Source organism: Lagopus muta, chromosome 1 (genome assembly GCF_023343835.1).
Source record: "Lagopus muta isolate bLagMut1 chromosome 1, bLagMut1 primary, whole genome shotgun sequence".
In the NCBI taxonomy this organism is placed as follows: Eukaryota; Metazoa; Chordata; class Aves; order Galliformes; family Phasianidae; genus Lagopus; species Lagopus muta.
Window position 1 is genome coordinate 120,152,630 of NC_064433.1, and position 21,598 is coordinate 120,174,227.

Below are 21,598 nucleotides of genomic sequence, written 5' to 3' on the forward strand. Positions count from 1 at the left end.
TCCTTACCTATCTTGTTACAGTACAGTAAACAAATACTTGACTGAGGTAGCAAAGGAGTAAATAAGGTAAGACTGCAGCATCTTTCTGCTTTTCAACATGTAAAATGATTTAAGATCAGATTATTTATTTATTTATTTTTTGATTTCTGATAAGAAATTTTCTTCTTCATGAACCATGCTGTGAGTCTATACTGAACTAGAGAAGAATGTCTTGCAGAACACAAAAAACACCTGCTACAACTCCAGCCAGAACACACCCACTCTGATTCTGGAATAGGATTTGCAAACACAATAAATAATGCTAATTTCCTGAAGACATCATGGATTCATATGAGCTGAAGAAATGGGAGAACTGTCTATATTGCTACAATGAAGTACACTGGCCGTTCCAAAAGTAATACCTCTATCAAACAGTCTTATTATGCTATTTGTATCTGTACTAGTTTCTGTGGGAATAAATAGGAGGCATTGCTTTCAGAGAAACATATGTAATTTGTTAGGCTACGAGGGATCCTGGGAGGCTTCTACTTTAATTACTTTACCAAAGCAGAGTCAGCTCTGTGGTCAGATCAGGTTGCTCTGGATTTTGCACACTAAGGTGTGGAAAAGGGACAGAGAAGTCACATAGCAACCTGCTCCACTGTTTGACTGCCCTCAGGAAGAAAACTGGCTTCTTCTCAAGTCCAGTCTCCATCTCTTGTTTCTATTTAAGCCATTTATCAATCATGCTCCCACATTCAATTCAGTGTTGCTAAGTGTTAGTCTCTGTCTTCTTAATAAAATACTTCTAGGAACTGGCAGACCACTAGTACATGCCTGTGGTGTCTTCTCTCTTAGACCAAATAAGTCCAGGTATCTCAATGGACATGAGTTCTAGTCCGCTGTCCTGTCTGATGGTCCAAGAGCTCCCAGCTACAAGCCACCAGAAAAATGCAGATCTAATGGTGATGACTGAATAACTGTGCTTTGTAGCTGAGAATTTGCTCTATTAAACAGTGTTATTGTATTCTTTGTATCAGAGCAGACTGGCTTATTCTGCTGGCTTGTAGCTGGGAGCTCTTGGGCCATCAGACAGGACAGCGGACTAGAACTCATGTCCATTGAGGCATCTGGACTTACTTGGTCTAGAAAAGAAGGCACCATGGGCAAGTACTAGTGGTCTGCCAGTACCTAAAAGGATTTTATTAAGAAGACAGACTAACACTTAGCAACACTGAATTGAATGTGGGAGCATGATTGATAAATGGCTTAAATAGAAACAAGAGATGGAGACTGGACTTGAGAAGAAGCCAGTTTTCTTCAGAGACTCCAGAATAAGCCGAAGTCTGTTCTCCTAAGCTACAAGCTGTGTACTTCTCAAACCTTTTAAATCTCCCCAGGATCTTGAGGTTTGCTATTTCATACTCTCCATAAGAAATACCGCCACAGAGTTTCACACCCCAACCTTGCTAGTAAAGAGCACCAGAACCTGATGTGCTTCACTTCTGCTTGGCCTATCCAGCACCTGTATCAACAAGTTGCCCCCATGTCTATCAGAATCCCCTACAACTGCTCCCATCTTCCAGCACGCTGCCCTTTCAGGCAGACGTTGAGATAGAATTCCCCCCTAAGAAGCAGCTTTGTCTTCTGGAGACTTCCTTGAGGTGCCCGAATATGAATTCATCAACTTCCTCTCAACTGTTTCCCCTGCTTGCACTAATATTTCCCCCACTGTTCAACAGAGATTTTTGCTCTTACCTCTGAGAGCATTAATTCTGTTGCAGTCCAACGGACTCATACCACGTTCAATATTACCGTACACATTGCTTTTCACCAGCACATCTTCGGTGAACAGATGACGAATCAGGTAGCGAGCTGACAGCTCTGGCCGAGACTTCCCCTTTGCTACATAAAGGACTGAGACAGGCAGCTGCACATTGCGCCACGGACTTCCAAGGAGTTCTGAAAAGGGTGCAGGGAGAGAAGTATTTTACCTGCCCAATATTTACTGTCCTGTAAAGCGGCTGTGTCATACTAAAACTAGAACAGAAAAAAATTCTCCCCTGAAACTACTGTACCGGATTGGAAAGACCACAGCAAGACAGTAACATCACAGCTAATTCTGAAATATAACAGACTGTAGACAGATGTCCAAGCAGGCAAAAAATGTGCCAGTTTTACAGTAGTGTAACAGCACTCGTGATACAATTTCAGCAGTGCTAGCGATGTAGTCTGCATTATTAATGACTGCTTTCTAAATTGTTTTCCTCTCATGTGAAAAGAAGATGCTATTTCAATTACAGAAATAAATTTCCACTATTACAATGGTGCTCAGATCCTCTAAGTGGAAACTGGAAACAGTGAATATTTTTGCCATACTATATACAAACCAAGAGAACGCCTTAAAAGGGAGAGTTTTGTTGTACAATAAAGATACCTGCTCAACTATTTCACCTACAGTAGCATTTTCTGCTTTTTACTGACTACTAAAAAGATAACACACATAAATTCACAGGATGCAAATTCCTCCATTTACCCATAGGTTCCAGGGACTGCAGTTTCTTCACTGAAGGTGTATGGAAAGATTCTGGGAACTTATTCCATCCTGAATTTTGCAGACTGTCACTTGTAGAATTGGTCATCTTCTGAGAGTTTTGAGAACTCCCTTTACTGTCTTCATTGCAATTTAAATCTACACCAAGAGATGTATCTGGACTGTAAGCCAATTTGTCTTTCTCATTAGCTATCTCCTGAAAGACATTAGATGAGGTTAACACATGTACAGGAAAAAGCCTACCAGTCTTCTAATCAGTGTTTTGCATTTAGAATAGATCAGATTCCACATATATACAGTAAGTTAGTCCTGAACTTTGCCATCAAAGGCACAAGTGAAACAGGAAAAAAAATATTCATAGATCTGCACAAAGCTTTTTAGAAGAAGAAGTGAATGGAGTTACGGGTGTTTTGGGAGTGATGTTTCAGTCAATATAAAGTTGAAATGTATGACTGGATATACTTCATGGCAAGCCAGTGAAAACAGCATTATCAGTTACATGCTCAAGCTCACCATTAAAACTGATGCTACTCCTGGGCAATGTTTATAGTACTTTCCTTTTAGTACCCTATGTCCTACACATCTCTTGTTGACTGAAGTCTGGATATGGAGCAGGAAGGCCATGTGAGGAATATGCTTCCAGTACTCCCCATATGGAGCTACTGCTGCCATCAGCAGAGACACGCTGAACAATGCAAAAGACAGAACCCAAGGAATTTCCATTTAGAGCACTCATCTGATGAGACAAATAATTAATTTTACAAGGAAACACATACTTAGTACTTAATAAATTATCACCTTCAGACAACTTACTTGGTTTATTTTTGTTTCAGAGTGCAAACAGCGGATCATAGCATTGATATGTGTGATACAAGTTTTCCAGTCTTTTCCATATTCACTCAAATCATAGTTCGGAAAGTTAGCTGCAAGAAATTCTGCATATAAAACATACAAAATTTGTTAAGATTCATGACAAAAAAACATGACAAGTATTTAAAAGTCTACTTGTTCAGAAAGAAGAGAAGGCTTAGGACTGCTTGATGTTTACTCTTCTCCATTTAGGAGCTTTGTATTTCTACCTTTTATTAAGAGAGATGGGAAGGGGAAGATCAATTTCGTAGTGCTGCTTAGCTTCAAAACAGAAGAGGAACATTGATATCTCTCTGATGTGTTTCAATAATGCTTTTACTATTAAGTAATTTGTGGTAGAAGTAGGAAAAAGATGCAATTTATTGTACAAACTTTTTTTAAAAAAAGACTGACTAATGCTGATGCTGCAACTACATAACATGGTCTATGCAACTTGCCAGATTTAAGTAGGAAACGAAGAAATGCATGGGTTCACACATATGTGCTATAGGAAATTGGGGAAATGGCTTGCCAACATTTAAAAAAAAAAATTAAAAGTGCTCCCACCTTCATGACTTCTCAAACAAACAAGAAAAGTGAAATTAAGAGCAGGAAAGGAATGTATGAGAATAATGAGGTAATTTTTGTCTTAAGTACACCATGACTACAAACAAATCAACCAACCAAACAAACCCACCCACAAAATCAATGTCACACAGGCAAAATAAGTAGCAACAAAAAATTTAAGAACACTTGGCATAACTGATGAATATGAAGTAAATGAACCTAGAAAAAAGCAGAACTGTTTTATCTGTATTGAAAAAAAAAAAAAAATCAACATTGAGAATCACAAGGCAGGATTTCCATAAAACCAAAAGACACAGCAGAGTTCAGCACATTCACAACAGTGTTCAGCAGTTGAGAAGTTGCTGGACAACAGTTACGACTATCCTAGAGAAAAGAACACATTCTTTTACTGTTAAGTAATTTGTAGTAGAAGTAGGAAAAAGTGAAAAACTCTAAGTACCAAGTAGAACATAAATCTGTGCATTTTGAAAGGTATCATACCTCTTATTGCAGTCATTTTATTAGGATCCAGTGAACACCACCCTTGTGTACTCATTCCTACCACGCTACACAGCAAAGCTTCCTTGGGGAACAAGACACGAACTAAGTAGCGTGCTGCATACTTTGGTTTAGTCTTTTGACGAGCTTTCATCAAATAGTTTCCAAGAACTTTCACATTTCTCACTGGGTCACCAACATATTCTTTTGTAAAACAAAACCGAAGAAATTATTTTTAAAAAGTAAATATATACGTATCACAGAACCACTAAGGTTGGAAAAAACCTCTGATCGGCTGGTCCAGCCATCCACCTCCCACCAATACTGTCCACTAAACCACATCCCTGAGTATACTTGTACCCATGTATCCTTTCCTCAAACACCTCCAGGGATGGTGACTCCACCACCTTCCTGAGCAGCAGGTTCCAATGCCTCACCACTGTTTCTGAGAAGAAATTCTTCCTAATACCTCACCTGAATCTCCTGTGATACAACTTGAGGCCATTTCCTCTCATCCCATCACTGTTTACTTGGGAGACACCTCACCACAGTCCCCTTTCAGGCACTTGTAGAGAGCAATAACGTCTCCCTTGAGCCTCCTATAAGCTCTCCCCTGAGCCTCCTCTCTATATATATGCACTTAAAAATATCTTTAAAAATATATTGCTTATAATAATGCAATAGTGTAAAGAACTCATCATTTTCTGTGGAATATATAAACAGATTTTCCACAAATAAAAAAACGTTCTCTAAGAAGAGAACTGGTTTTTCCTTCACACAAATCAGGTATGTTGCTTTCTTTGCAGGCATATGCCTCAACTGTACAGGCAGTCTCTTTTGTGTTGTCTGAAACATGCATAGTATGGATGTATTACTCATAATACACGCAGGTCAAAGATAGTTTACTTCAAGAATACTAAGAGAGAATAAAAGGACTTAATCTTATAAATAACACAAAGGCTTGTCTTAGTCTATGTAACAGCATATACACTGCACAGAGGTTTTTAATTGATCCCCAGCATATTAAACATTCCTAAGACACTCAAGAATTCTAAACCCTATTCTATTATAAAAGCGCTTGAAGAGCAGCTGGTTTTACTCCTTTACTTTTTCTTAAATAATGATAAACAGATTTCTTGAGGAAGCAATTTTTTAGCCCATGAGCCTGCATATTTATTACAAAGCAACTCACCAAAGCTTGGATGGATGGAGACTGATGAAGGTGGCACTTCTTTACTAATGTTTACATTCCCAGACGCACTTCTGTAGTTCACCACCACTGCTTCATCTCCCAAACCTGTTTCAGATGGCGCTGGCATCACTGATGATGCTGCTGAAGATGATGCAATATTGACAGTACTTTCAACAGTAGCTGAAAGATTTGGTTGTGGAAGAAGGTCAGGGATGCTGTCAGCTGCTGTAAACTCTGAATGCAAGGAACGTGTAGAAACGATGGTGGGGAGTGGAGGGCTCTGCCTAAGAACAGGCTGCTGTGATTCAAGTTCAACAGTGTGTTGAACGCTATTTGTTGTGGAATTCACCTGAACACAGCTATTTTGTAAAGCAGCCCTTATGACTGGGTTATGCCTTCCTCGGCCTGGTGAAGAGAGATGAAGACTTGAAGTCCTTTCCACAGATTTTTGTACTCTTATTTTTCCCTGGGGCAAATGACTGGAACTTCTGTATGCAACTGGTTTCTGTAAATTTGATTCAGAAAACAATAAAAAGGTTAAATTAGATACATCTGGTCTTTCACAGACCAAGAAGAATACAGTTTAATAATTATGCTATTGGCAATAGTCTGTCACTGAATCACAAAATGGATGAGGCTGAAAGGGACATCTGTGTCCATCTGGTCCAACGTGCTCAAACAGGGACAGCCAGAGCAGGTTGTCCAGGAACACGTCCAGACATCTTTTGAAGATCTCCAAGGAGGAGACCCTACAGCCTTTCTGGGCAGGCTGAGTCAGCATCCACACACAGTAGAGAATCCCTCTGGTATTTTGATTCATGCTCATTGCCTCTTGTCCTGTCACTGTGCACCACTGAAAAGAGCCTGGCTCCATCACCTTTGCATCCTGCTTTCAGGAGTTTATACACATAGATGAGTGTCTTCTCTTGTCCAGGGTGAAGATCCCCAGCTCTCTCAGCCTCTCCTCATAGGAGAGGTGTCTGCTCCCTTCATCATTTTTATGGCACAGTGTTGGACTTTTCCTAGCATGTCCACATACGTGTTGTATTGGGGGAGCCCCATACTGGTCACAGTAGTCCAGTACTCTTCACTAAAATAATTCATCTTTGTCATGAAACCAACACTCATCTTCTCTCTTCTATTCTCATTTTTAAGTCAGACACTAAACATTTATCTTGTCAGTCATCTTCTGTCTCTTCATCATTTGTTTGTTAGCTGAAGGCATTCAATATCCAGACCCTGTTTACAGTGGTAGACTCCATAGTAAAGACAGAGATGGGTTGAGCTTTCTGTTACCTGCAGTCCTGCCATTATGGAAAACATGCACCCTAAGACATTCATTCTATTTCAAAAATCAGTCAATCAGTAGGAGTTAAGAAATACAGATGTGTTGGGCTTTTTTTTACTGTTAGATCAGAGGTCTGAACATATTCTGCCCTTGCAACTTTTAAAAATCTATCACCTGAATAAAGACTTTGCTGAAAGTTTGTCCATTTCTCCAACTAATAAATCATAGTATCTTTACTGCGAAACTCCTGAGTTATATCCTTAAGACATGGCAGATGTAACATTATACAGCTATAAAAAAATGAAAGCATTCATGATGGTTTTAAAGAGCAAATGCACGACAGCTTGTTGTGGCTGGAAACAACAGTTTATTCCATGAAACTCCCTGTTTGGATGACTGCACAGTACAAGCTTGGACAACAACACTTTCCCAAATAAAATGTAATACTTTATTAATTACAAACGTGCACAAGAATGGCTTCACTTTTATTCACCCTTGGTGCAAATAACCTTACTGATCTCTTGTCATTTTTGACACCAGCATCACTGTCACATTAAGAGCTTTGCAATAATGTTGACAAAGAAAGATCACTAGAGAGTTCATGACGTTCTTCAAAAATTACCTGTTTTTCCCTTCAAAGAGTATGTGCACTTAGTCACAAGTACTAATACTCTGTCTCTTAAGTTATCAGAGGATTAATCATGTAAGAACAAAGTGAATAATGCACCCAGTAGTGTGTCTTCTTAAAAATGTTGAAGAAAGGCATTTTATTACAAAAATATACTTCTGTATTATGTAGTGAAGATGACAACACACTGTTGAGACCAAAAGTCAATTAGCTAATACGACCAACCTGTCTGGATTCTGTGAGGCATAAGCTCTCCTCTAATTCCAGAAACCAACAAGGCAGTAACTATTTGGTAAAGCAGGAACATCAATATACACAAGTATAAGATAATCTAGAGAATTCCTTCCTGTTCTTTACAATACAACAGAATTTTAAAGTGCCTGTGGCGTTATCCTGAGTTTGAAGGACACTGGCAGTTCTGTGACCAGAGGTCAGTAACAACACAGAAGATTATTAATGACATAGAATAAGAAATCTAAGTCAAATTAATTGAAATGGAATCCACACCTACTAGTTTGCTACTGATTTTCTTCTTAGTGACAGAAGAGAATTTTTTTTTTTTTATATAAGCATCAGAAGAAACGAGAGAATTAAAGGCAAATCTGAGTTTCTCAGTTCTGTAATACTCACAGGTTTGAGTAACAGTGGCCTAGCACAAGTATGCTGCATTTCTGAGACCTTTCGATGAAGCAGGTCAAGTTTTTTATCCAGTTTCTGAATGGATTCGTACATGGCCTGATAACAAAAGGAGAGGTGAAAACAGGATAGCTTCTCAAGAACCCAACTCACATCTGAAGAAATCAAGAGAGTTCCATTAAGGCAAAATTCTCTCCCTGTAATGGGGCAAGATTAGCAAACAATAAATACCCTCTGTAAGTAAATTAAAGAGCAATTTGAGCACAAAATGTAAATAGCAATGGTAAACATCATAGTAAAAAGAGTTTTCGGAGAAGCCCACTCCAGCTATGGTAACATGATTGGCACTTACAGGTTGTTCTTCCTGCTTCTGTCATATGTTTTATTTTATCTAACATTCCATGGAATCAATACCTCACCACTCTTTCAGAGAAGAAATTGTTCCTCATGTCCAACCTGAACCCCCACAGGTGCAACCAGAGGCCATTCCCTCTTGTCCTAGCACTGTTACCTGGGAGAGGAGGCCAACTCCACCTCATCACAACCTCCTTTCAGGAGCTGTAGAGAATGACAAGGTCTGCCTTGAGCCTCCTCATCTCCAGACTGAAAAGTTCCCTTAGCCATTCCCCATAATAAGTCTCATGTTCCAGACCCTTCACCATCTTCACTGCCCTTCTTTGGACATGCTCCAGGGCTTCAATGTCTTTCTTGTAGTGAGAAGCCCAAAAAAAACTACAGACAATCTCAAAAGTAAGCTAGGTGTCATGACACACTATTTAAATTCATAATAAATTTGTAAGTACACAGTTCACAGGCGGTCACAGTTCACAGGTAGTCACAGAAATACTGATTCTTACATCAGTAATGGAAAATACACTTAGAACAATACTGTCTGTAAAGCTAAATTCCTAAATGGAATTAAATCTGGACAAGAATGTCAAAGACAACAAGAAGGGCTTGTAAAAGCACACATATGACAGAAGGAAGACTAGGGAAAATGTGAGTCCACTGCTAAATGAAACAGAAGAACTCGTTATATGGGGAGGGGAAAAGATGGAAGCACTGGATGCCTTCTTTGCCTCAGCCTTTAGTAAACCCCAGTTCCAGAGACCGGAAAAAGATGATGGAAATAAGACATCTTCTTGGTGGAAGAGGATCAGTTCAGGGAACACTTAAGCAAACTGGACATTTGTAAGTTCATAGACCCTGATGGGATGTACCTTTGAGTGCAAAGAAAGCTCATGGATGTCACTGCAAGATCACTCTTGAGAACGTTGACAATCATGGCAACAATAAGAAGTGCCCAATGACTGGAGGAAAGTAAACATCACTACACACACCAGTCCCTGGGAAGGTAAAGGAGTAGCTAATCCTGGAAAACATTTCCAGGCACACAAAAGGACAAGAAGATAACCAGGACTAATCAGTCACCACTGTTTCACCATGCTTGGCCAAGTTCTGCAATGAAATGACCAGCCTGATGGGTGAGGGGAGATTACTGGCTGCCTGGTACTCAGTAAGGCTTCTGTTCCTCCTAAGTTCATCATAAACAAGCTCTTGCATGGGCAGTGAGGCAGAGTGGAAATCAACTGAACAGTCAGATCTAGAGGTAGAGTGATCTGTGGTTCAAAGTCAAATTGGAGACCACAAAGGTCAACAGCAGATTCAGAGCGTTGTTAATTATGTATATACCTAAGGAAGTTTACTGGACATTGATACTTAGTTCCAAGTCATTCCTAATTATCCTCTCTAAAGCGTGGCCTGTCATGTGAATCTCTTTCACTCTATGGAGTACTTTGACTTGAGTCAGGGAAGTGCTCACCTGAATAAGGGATGGCCTTAATTTTCAGTACAGTGATATTTAAATTTATCAGCTACTGCTTCAGTAGTTAATATCAAAAAAACTTGCCAAAACAAAACTACCAAGATTCTGGGACATTACTGGCAAGCCTGGTACCTACAAAAGCTGGGCATGGGCAAAAGTCAGATCTTTCTCATTACTCTAAAGCTCCTCACAATAAATCATTTTGTATTAAAGCTTAAGATTTGAAAAACATTCATGCCAGTTGTATGAAGAGCTCAGAGTACAAAGAAACACGCTGTTGTCTCATTGAAAATACCATAGTTAAGTGAAAGCTTAACAATCTCAGTGGACAGCTAGAAAGTCTGAAGTCTCAGGTTACCAAATAGGTTTCAAGTCTTCCTTAAATGTAACTAAAATTGTTTCAATGTCATTAAAGAGAGGACAGAGGAAAAAAAAAAAAAAAAAAAAAAAAAAAAACAAAAAAGAGAGAGATACCTGGCAATAACTTAGAACTTCCATGAGAGTTTTCTGCTGATCTCCAATGCAGGAAGCTTCAGATACAACACTCCCCTTTTTCATTAAAAAAATATGAAAAAAAAAGTTTAAGTTAGCAATATATACACAATCTCAGGTTATCACATAAAGTCAACAAATCCCAACTTCAAACACCACATATTATTTTAGTCTGTCCCAAATCATGCATCCCCAAGACAGCTTTTCAAAGTCAATCAAACAAAAGAAAGTTAACTTACGCATTCGTAATCTGGTTCATACTCATAAATCACACTCTCACTGTTTTCATATTCTCCTTCACTGGTTCTTATCTGGGAAATGACAGAAATAAACTTGAAGTGTAAAAAACAACAGAGAGATCCAACCTGGACACTTTCCATTGTAGCTATGTTCTCTCCATGGCTACAAAAGGGCCCGAGGCAGTCAGATTTAACACAGACATCTTATTCACATGCCTATAGTTAAGTCAGAAGAATACTCAGCTCATCTTTAGTTTAAGAATATTGTATTTCTCTTTAAAATCAACCTCTTGCCTATTAATAATAATATGTATGCATTTTTAATTCATTAGGCTAAGGTCAGAATTTTCTCATCTACTGTTGTGCAGCTACTGTTACATAGTTATACAGCTCGTGATACACTATTGGTCCAGGCTTATGTAATTATGAGACTCCACACAGACTTTTATACCGATTTAAATAAACCTATGGGGAAAAAAATCCAGACATTTATTTCCCTGTTTTTAACTGTGCACACAGATACTGCAGAAATGTCACTTTGCAAACTGGAAGAAGTGGTTTCATGTTTGAAAGGCATTGCATGAACTCCTTTTACATGAGGATCAATAGTGCCACCACCTGGACAATGCTGATGTTTCTTTTTTTACTGGATAGATGCAGTTCCCATCCATTACACACTATGGTTTTTGTGTCTCTTCTCCCCCTCCAAACAGATAAACAAAACCACACCAAAATCTAAGCCAAAAAAGCCACCAACAAAACCTGGAATGGGCTGCCCAGGGAGGTGGTGGAGTCACCGACCCTGGAGGTGTTTAAGGAACATTTGGACATTGTGATGAGGAACATGGTTTAGTGAAAAGTATTGGTGATGGGTGGGTGGTTGGATTGGATGATCTTGTAAGTCTTTTCCAGCCTTGGTGATTCTGTGATTCATTATACATGATGGTTTTTGTATCTCCTGCCCCCCAAACTTTATATTAAGCAAGTTCACTGCTGAACATTATATGCCCCAACCTCTAAAATTTAAGGAATTAACTTTTGCATGTTGACACAATGTTTCAGGCCTGCCTCAAGGTAAAAATATACCTAATTGGTCTTTGATCAGAACTGTCCATGAGAGTCAACCCCTATTCATCGTGAATTCTCCATTTTCACAAAAAATGGGAGGACAAAAGATGTTTCCAGTAACAGTGAAGGGGCTGCTCTCTGGCTACACCTACCACATTCTGTCCCACCGGAGTAGGGGCAAGTCGCTTTCTTTTATTACACAAAGACACAAAATCCATTTTTTCAGGGATGTGGCCATTTCCTCTCTGTGTACTTGCAGAATGGTTCATTTGTGATTCCACTTGTTCAGCCAGGACCAATAAGCCTTCACTTCCTGGAAAAGAGGAGAAGAAACAACATCAGTGGCTTTTTCCCTTTGAAATAAGCATTTGATTATGAACACATGCACAGTCACTTAAACACAACTACAACAACAAACAAGAAAAATAACCATCACTTTCAACTGCTTGCTTATTTGAAATGTTTAATCCTCAGCTATTCCTTCCCCACACTTACAGGGTCTCCTCTCCCTATTTCTGCCACTGTAACACTGTACAAAGAAAAAGATCAGCTCCGGGTATTCTTGTGTGCCAGTGTAGGTCAGGGATTCCCAAACACAAACCAGCTACACGTGGTTCACAAAACAGCTCTATCTCAATATTTGGGCCTGGCACACAGTAAAAAAAAAAAACACCAGAAAACCAATACTGCTCCAACAGCAACATTCAAGCAACTGAAAATGATACTATTTTCCAACACCCTAAAATGAGTGTTCCTCTCCTCTGCTGGCCTGTTCCCTGCCAAGCAACTGCAAATACCAAACCTGACTTACGCACTGTACAACCTGTGCAATGTTAACAAAGCAATGGGAGAAAAAATGAGAAAAGCTGAAGAAGCTATACAGGACCTTGTGAAGAACAAGACCGGGCATAAAAAGGCAAAACTAAGTCTCTACATTTCTATCTGCTGTGAATGAGCATTTGGAAAGCTGAAGAAGTACGGTGGAGAATTTCTGTGAATACCTACAGCACATTCCTCCCAACTAAAAGGGTATGCATGAGAAAAGTTACTAGGATAGTTTTTACTACTCTTGCAAAATAACCAAATTGATTGATTTTACACCTGGCCAGAAGGAAGAACTAACATTTGGGGTCCTCAACACTCGAGTCTAGTGGAAGGCCACAGAGATGATCAGAGGGCTGGAGCATCTCCCCTATGGGGACAGGCAGAGAGAGCTGGGGTTCTTCAGCCTGGAGAAGAGAAAGCTCCAGGCAGACCTTATAGCTGCCTTCCAGTACCTGAAGGGGACTTACAGGAAAGCTGAGGTGGGACTTTCCATAAGGGCATCTAGCGACAGAATGAGGCAAACTGGCTTTAAACTGGAAGAGGGTAGATTCAAACTAGATATTAGGAAGAAATTCTTCACTGTGAGAGTGGTGAGACACTGGAACAGGTTGCCCAGTGAGGCTGTGTATACTCCTTTCCTGGAAGCATTCAAGGCCAGGGTGGATGGGGCTCCGAGCAACCTGGTCTAGTGGGAGGTGTCCCTGCCTATAGCAGGAGAACTAGATGATCTTAAAGGTCTCTCCCAACCTAAAACATTCTATGATCACAGAAATGAAGGGGGAGAAAACCATTTCATACTGAATGAGAACAAGTTAAAAACATCAAAAAGCAAAGGGAACTGCTTGGCTTTTATGCACTAGAATAGAAAGGGCAAGGACAGATAATATGCCTAGTAATGTGTTCAATAACTAGTAATATGTTCAGTCTCATTTTAAAAAAATTACATGAAGAGCTCAGACAAATACAAATGGAGCAAAACTGGTAGAAGGTGAGAGATAAAGAGATAATGGTCTCAAATTGTGCCAGGGGAGGATCAGGTTGGGTATCAGGAAAAAATTATTCTCAGAAAGAGTGGTAAGGCAGTGGCACAGGAGGCCCAGAATGGTGGTGGAGTCACCATTCCTGGAGGTGTCCAAGGACTGTGTAGATACAGCACTGAGGGACATGGTTAGTGGGCATGGTGTGATGGGTTGACAGTTGGACTAGATGATCATAGTAGTCTTTTCTTATCTTAATGATACTGTGAATCTACATATATGAGATCAGTGATAGCTAGACTACTGCAGGTAGATAACATGGAATCATAACCAGCAAATGAATTATAAAAATAAATAATTGCTTTATACTTATTATTTCATGTGAGCATTAAGACCTTGTAGGAAATTACCAGGCTTGCTGTGTTAACCTACAGAGCAAACATAAACTGGCAGAGTACTGGTGAAACCAGGCTAAGCAAGAATGCTATTTAATAACCATAGTTATCTTGTTGGGCTTGAACACAGGCAGGAGGTGAACAACTTGCTTATGTGGGCAAAGCACCTGACAGACATGGAGATATGAAGTTTAACATCACACCTAGGGTCTGAGTGATGCCTGCAGTGGTGTGGAGGCCTCAGAGCGATGTTTCTTGCAGTGAGTGCAATGTTGTCTCAGTAAAGCTGGAAGTACAGCTTCGCCTCTAAACACACTTTGACCTCAACACCCTCTGCCTTTAATTAGCAGCATAACAAGCCCTGTTAAAAAGCTTATCAGCTCACAACCTCATCAAGAATATAAATATAGCCCTCTGCCAGCACTCTATTGAGGAGTTTGGGTGCACTCTATGGGCCTGGGTGCATTGGCAGTTACTGGGGACACCTGTTTTGATAAGACATTGCACCATCTTTATTTTGTGGATGATATCTGAGTGAATTGTTGATTAATTACCTAACATATTTAATATTAATACAGCTAGTGCATTCATTTCTCAGTGTCAATTCCAAATCTGTTATCTACTGCCTCATTAAACTATTTTTGACTTCGCAAAACCGTCTCAGTGAGAGTCCTTGAGAAGGCTCTGAGAGGCAAACGTTGACTTTAAGTGGCCATACACATAATCCTCTAGACATAAACTGGTGACCAAGTATGGGACTAAGACTGGGCCTAGCCAGAAAGCAAGGGGGTTGTTTTTTAACCTCATGACTCAACAGGAGGGCTTCCCCAACTGTCCATGCTTCAGACTCATGCCCTTAATGCAACAGACCTACCTACTCAGCTCCAGAGTTTACTTCCTTACACAAACCACTCCATCTCTCTGTCTCTACCATGCAGACCAAGCCAGCATTCATCTCCTAAAACTAAGCATCCCCAGAACTGAGACCCTGGGACCTGACAGTACTGTGGGACATACACCAATGCAGGTATGAAGACATGCTGGAGGTGGGAGCATAGGGTGCCAGGATAAATGCTCTAGCACAGTGTATGCCCTCAAACACTAGATACTTTCTGCAGACATAGGAGAATGCCAGCTTCACCTGAAGAAACATTAGCTAGCTGAGACAGGTACCTTTTGAACTATTTGCAGTGATGTTAAACTAATCAGCTTCTTGATTGACTCCCCAAATTTAGATTTAAGTACAAATATGACAAAAAAAAAAGTGATAGTAAAGGCGATACTGAGCTTTTAGACATAAAGGAATAAGTAGAAAGCATAACAGTAGTGTTCTGCGGCAGCAGGGAGGAATAATGACCTAGATCTGTATCTCAAGTGAGCTTGCTTTGCCAGCTAAATATCTGTAGGCAAGAAGATATGAGTCAAAAAATAAGAGAAACAAGTTTAAACAGATAGAACCAGACCTGGAGAAAAGTCACTGCTCTAAAACACACCAACCTAAGACGGTGATTGAATAAAAACAATCAGAGAGATTTTAGTTCAAAGTGTTAAGTTCAACAGCTAAGATAAGCTTAGGTCATGTTTTGGTGTTTTGGCCACGTCATTATGCTCTATTTCATCTAGGCAGTGCTAGCGATCAGCAACAACAACAGAAGCTCTAAGCCTAAGGATTACAAAATAAAGAAATAGATAGATAAATAAATAGATAAATAAATAGCCTTTTAAAGACAATCATACCAACTCATCACGATTGCTTTGCTGATAATCAAATACTTCTTGATTTCCTGAAACCAAGGTGAAATGTGTTCCTCATCATAGATGTAATAAAAATTATAATCAACTCTATTGTCAAATAGAAGACTAAGGAAATTAAAACTTTGCAAATGCACCTGATAACACTGAGAAACTAAGATGTGTGGGACACTGCTGAAGAGAAATAGTAATAAGAACCCCTATTAACTCAACAGGCTGGGAAAAAAAGAAGTAATAAATAACATTACTTAACTACAGTTATATTCTTTGCTAATTTAGAAATACTGCTACCAGACTCAAGACACAATCTGAAGAGCTATGATTTATTTTTATCTGAGCCAATGGAAAATTGGACAAGGTTTCCGAGAGCCTTTGATCTTAGATGCTAAAATAACAACAGTTAATTAAAAAAATAAAATCAAAGGCTACTCAGAGCTAGTATTTTACCACTCTGAATAGTCATCTTACTACTACTGCACATTTGCTATCAGCAATGCTCCTCTTGGCTGTTAACCTAGAAGCCACATCTTCTACATTATGTTTTTTCATGTCATTTGCTTTCCAAATCCCTTTCCTAAGTGCCAATAATTAGCTAACTCATTCCTTGGTATACACAAGAAAGCCTTTCTTCAAACAAAGTAGTATTTCAGTAGGATAGCTATTAATAAGGATCTCTAAAGTAACAACTTAATGGCCTCTTATTTTAAATGCACTGCCAAATGATTTCTATGAAGTAGCTTTCAAATAAAACATGTTTGAAAGACAGGTTACACAACAACGACACATTAAAGACAGAAGCACTGACAATACAGCATTAAAATTACCTACTAACTATGAGATCACCAAAGAAAAACGAAGTGCAACTACCATATGTAAGTTGAGCCACATGGTTAACATTACTGCTTACTTCAAAATTTCATTTCATTGGCATGCAGCTTTGTGTAGACAGACCGTTTTCTCCATCTTGTATTTCAGAACTGTCAATAATCACTGCTTCAATATAATCCTCAACATACACAGGTTTGTAATCTACTAGCAAGTGCAGAAAGACAAACAGGTTGAGACTAGACACTATTCTGCTTATCAGATGACAACTCATATCTCGCCTAACATTATCTCAGTTCTACCAAAAGCAATCTTAAAAACAGTTTCACTTTAGCATTTAAGCATGAGGTCACCTACAAACATATGTATTGAGGTTTTAATGCACACTAGAAAGGGAATGGCTTACTGTTTTCTAGATTTCTAGGCAGGATTTCTAGAAGTATTAGCTCCTAACTCCTCCTACAGGATCCTCCTTCAATACTAACATGCACTTTTGAAAACCCCACCATTTACATTTAAGTATCCAGTAGAGAAAGACACACTTATACACTCCAAAGAAATCAGTATGCTAATTGTAACTGCACATTTGGCATTCAGGTCAAACAAAACATCATCTCCCAGTGAGATACTGTGCAGAAACACTGAATGGTAAACCCACTGATTAACCATATCATGTCAAGAAAAACTGTCCTTGTTTCAGAGTATCACAGCTAGACTTGGCATTTGGAGAAGAGCAAGACAGCAGAAAAACAAATTCATGGAAGGAATCACGTTGTGGAGCACTGAACTATGCTAGGAAACACTACTTAAATTCAGCCAGCACACACATAATGACACTCTCTAGTGATATAAACATATGTCATATTTAACATAGGATCTCTGCCCCATTCATTGTACAAGATGCACTGAGCTCCAGGGATGAATCAGAGCTACACAGTTTTAACAGTGCCCTCCTTCCTCCTTCCTTACTCTTACACAAACAAGTCATTCCAAATCCTGCTCCCTTCCCTTTGCTCCAGGTATTTACTTACAAGTGACTCTTTTTTTTGTTGTTATTGTTGACCATCATTTGTTATTCTACATACTTTGAGAGTTAACTGAGAGTCACGATAAGTGCATTGGTAGTGAAATGGCTGTGATCAGAACACCTATTCTCCTAGACTTCACAATTTTCTCAGTGAATCTATTTTGCCAATGTAGCCCAGTCATTTCTCAACAGAAACTGAAGGATAAGCAAATGTATTGATGTCAGTCATATGGTACAGTTCCTTACTTGAAAATAAATAAATAAATAAATAAATAGTCCCTGAAAGCTTCTGAGAACTGCTAACCTAGAATAACTAGTTAAGTTAGAATCATAGAAACACCAACGTTGGAAAAAGACCTCCAAGATCATCCACCTACTACCAATATTTCCTACTAAATCACGTCCCTTAGTACAACATCTAAACATTTCTTGAACACCTCCAAGGGATAGTGACTAACAACCAGTTAGAAGTTCCATTGTGTTCCAGTTCCCGTTCCAGTGCCTGATCACTATTTTAGAGAAGGAATATTTTCCTAATCTCCAATTTGATTATGCAGATTAAAGAAAAAAAAAAAAAAAAAGAAGAAAAAAAAAATAACATTATGAAACTACTAGGTTCAAAAAAAAAAAACCAAAAAAAAAACAAAGCATGCAAATGACCAATAAACACACTTTTACACGTATTTGGTAAGATCTCCAAACGTTCTAGTGCATACAGTTAGATGGCCTCTGTTTTGGCTTCTCCAGTCTGCCAGGGATCTTTCAATAGAAACTGGAAACGATTCCTACCCTGCAATCTTCTCCATGTCCAGAAGAAAGCATTTGACAAGAACCCAAACAGAAGGGTGGACCAGAACCTCTCAAGTAGTGAGAACACAACAGAAAAGATGAACCTAACCTGCAACCCTACTCAAAGAAAAAAGTCTAAATCCAGAAGAGTTATTTTATATGTATCCTAAGTCACAAGAGTCAGCTGGCATTAACAAGGACCACATGCAGATCCTCTCATGCCTATGGCCCGATACTTATGCCAATACAAAAAGAAGCGAGCTAACACAAAGGACGACTGTGCCAGCCATGTCTTCCTGTGGCAGCATCAACTTATCCCAGCTTTCAGCAATTACTTGCATATTAACTCAGTCTCATTGCAGACATGAGATTTTTAACATTTCTGCATACTTACATCTTGAAAGCTGTGAGCACAGAAGTGCAACCAGAACATCAGCTGAAGTCTGGAGAAGAACTGACAGACTACTCCCCTACTACTGCTTTCAACCTCCCCAAGCACATCACTAATTAAATACACTACATATACTATTGAAATAAGGAAGGGCTTCTACCGAGTCAAATATTACTTACTGAATGCTCACATTCCCCTCACAAACAGAAGTGTAGGTGAGTGACCTAAGGCTGAGGAGGCTGAAAGCAGTGAATACTAACAAAGTATATCCTAGCCTCAGTAACAAAGTTTACGCTAGTTACTACATTTAGTCACAAGAACTAAATCCAAATTTTCACAGAAAAGTAGATTTCATAAAGAAGCTTAAATATTGCACTCAGAAAAACTGGGTACCATCCACCTCATGTTGATTCCATTAAGTCAATATACTTTTAATAATATTGTCCTTGATCTGAATGGTTACTCACCTGCAGAAGACGATCAGGAACTGTTAATTTAGGATGCTGTTGTCAGAATCTGCATGACTGAAACTTGCAAGATTAAGGCAATGCGATTCTATACTAAGCAAACACTAATTGCTACAGCGAGAAAAGTAATGAAACCATATTTCCTGTGTATTTAACTTTCGTATTCAGATTGCCAAGGTGCTAGTGAGGTCAAAACTCAAGGTGCAGCAAGCCTCAGTGTGAGGCCTCTGATGTTTGATAAGAGGAGCAGCTGAGGCTGTCAGTTTGCTCAGCACGGAGCAGAGGAGCTGAGGGGAGGCCTGAAGGCGGCTGCAGCTCCTCCCAGGGAGTGGAGGGGCAGCGCTGAGCTCTGCTGTGTGTGACAGCGACAGGGCCCGAGGGAACGGCGTGGAGCTGCGTCAGGGGAGGGCAGCTGGGGGTCAGGGAAAGGGGCTGCACCACAGGGTGAAGGGCGGGGAACGGGATGCACAGGGCTGTGGGCACGGCCCTCAGTGCCGGAGTGCAAGGAGAGTCTGGACAGTGCTGTCAGACATCGGGTTTGGTTTTGGGTGGTGTTGTGTGGAGCCAGGGGTTGGACTCCATGATCCTTGTGGGTCCGTTCCAACTTGGGGTATTCTGTGGGTCTGCGATAGCCATCATACAATACATATGAGTGAGGAATTATATTAACAGGACCTCTTTCCTACCACTAAGCAGTTTTTGTACTTACGATCGCTGAGTAAGAGCAAAAGCCAGTCAGGAGAGCACAAAACTGAGGATAAGGAGATGGACTGGACAAACACCTCATTACATTTCCCTAATGACTCCACCAGTATTGCTGTGCTTCCTTACCATCCTACAGCCAAATCTCACCTCTCTGCTCCATACTACACAGCGATAGGGCTTCAGCTTAAGCCAAACCAAACCAGAACTCAGTTTTTGCCCATCTCACTGGGTCATTCAGTCACACAGGGACACGGGGCTGGAATCTCTTGGGCAGGCTGAAGTCCGTGAAAGCAGTGACAAGCTGAATGAGCTTTAATGTGTGCGAGACAGCACGAAGGTTACTCCTCTCCTTACTGCTGCTGTCACCACATTACTTTCCGACCACTCAGCGGTAACACCACCGACACTCTGCGCTGGCCCCAGCCCGGTGCATGGAGCTACAGCCTTCCTCCCGCCCCAGCACAGAGCCCATCCCGGGCCCCCACCGCCTCCACCCCGCACCGCCCGTAACGCACCGCCGACGGGCAGCACCGAGAGCCAATGAGCGAGTCCCGCCGCGCCGGCGTCAACCAATAGAAACGCGCGCGGTGGGCGTGGCTCGGAGGAGACCGTTGCGGCCGTTGCGAACGATGAGGGAGCGTACTGCGCACTCCGGCGCCTCCCCCGCTCCTTTCCTCCTTCGGGGGCGGCAGCCGCCGGAGCCTTACCTGCGGCGGACATGGCGGAGGAGGCGGCGGGGCGCGGGGCCCCGATCGGCCCGGGTGGGGGGAGAGCGGCGGTACAGGCAGGTGCGGACGGAATACGGCGTTGGAAACGGAAGCGGCTTCTCCGACGTGAGCGCCCAACTGTTTCGGAGCAGTGCGGCTGCGCGCTGGGCACGGGGCCGGGCCCGGCAAACGGGAGGTGGGAGGGCGGGGACGAGGGCGGGTCTGCCGCTCTGCGAGCCGGGAGGCCAGAGGCTGGGCTGGAAGGTGCGAGGAGTTGTGAGATTGTGTGCTTTTTGTCCAGTTCCTGCCTGTCTCCTTCATCTCTGTGTGTCAATAGCTCTTGATTGTTTGGAATTGGATTTGTCAGTTGAGCTGTGAATAGTTTAAATGTGTAGATGGCATCTGTGTGGACCAGTTGTTGGTGTGTATGGCGGAGCTATGGGGATCTGCTCTCGTGGGATGTAGTGCTAAGGACCAGTCTGGAGCATAACGGCACAAAGACAAGTGATAGGGCAAAATAAAATAAAAGGGAGGAGATTTAGATTGGAGATTAGGGGAAAATTCTTCATCCAGAGGTTGATGAGGCGCTGGCACAGCTGCCCAAGAGAAGCTGAGGTGCCCCATCCCTGGAGGCACTCAAGGCCAGATTGGATGGAGCCCTGAGTAGCCTGAGCTGGTGGAGGGCAGCCCTGCCTGAGACGTTTTAGTGTCTCTTCCAACCCAAGCCATTCTTTGAAAGGCAGACAGGAACCTGGCAAAGGAGAACCCTGCTCAGGTCCATGAAGGCTGTGCTGTCAGAGCTTCAGGCCCAGCTGCGGGTATTAAACTTGTTTCTATGAAGCAACAGCAGGGGAGACTAAGGGGTGGGTGCCTGGAGCTATGGAACATATGGTTTGATATGGGGAAAGGGCATTTCAGAATGA

General features: G+C 41.0%; 1 protein-coding gene across 3 annotated transcripts in view; it reads right to left on the bottom strand.

Moving 5' to 3' along the window:
• Positions 1-20,831, bottom strand: part of LOC125688601 (uncharacterized) — a 209,733-nt gene extending 188,902 nt beyond the window's left edge. For 2 of the 3 annotated variants that reach the window (XR_007374805.1, XM_048934788.1), the window contains exons 1-10: positions 20,676-20,831; positions 11,968-12,128; positions 10,748-10,819; positions 10,491-10,565; positions 8,186-8,290; positions 5,640-6,144; positions 4,451-4,651; positions 3,347-3,468; positions 2,516-2,729; positions 1,738-1,941 (exon numbers count right to left, since the gene is read on the bottom strand). Coding sequence is in view for 2 of the 3 variants with exons in the window: in XM_048934788.1 (XP_048790745.1) it covers positions 1,738-1,941; positions 2,516-2,729; positions 3,347-3,468; positions 4,451-4,651; positions 5,640-6,144; positions 8,186-8,290; positions 10,491-10,565; positions 10,748-10,819; positions 11,968-12,128; positions 20,676-20,688 (1,672 nt within the window). In the remaining variant the exon portion in view is untranslated. The remainder of the gene's footprint in view (positions 1-1,737; positions 1,942-2,515; positions 2,730-3,346; positions 3,469-4,450; positions 4,652-5,639; positions 6,145-8,185; positions 8,291-10,490; positions 10,566-10,747; positions 10,820-11,967; positions 12,129-20,675) is intronic. The other variant, XM_048934802.1, reaches the window with a different exon arrangement.
• Between the last annotated feature and the right edge of the window lie 767 nt (positions 20,832-21,598).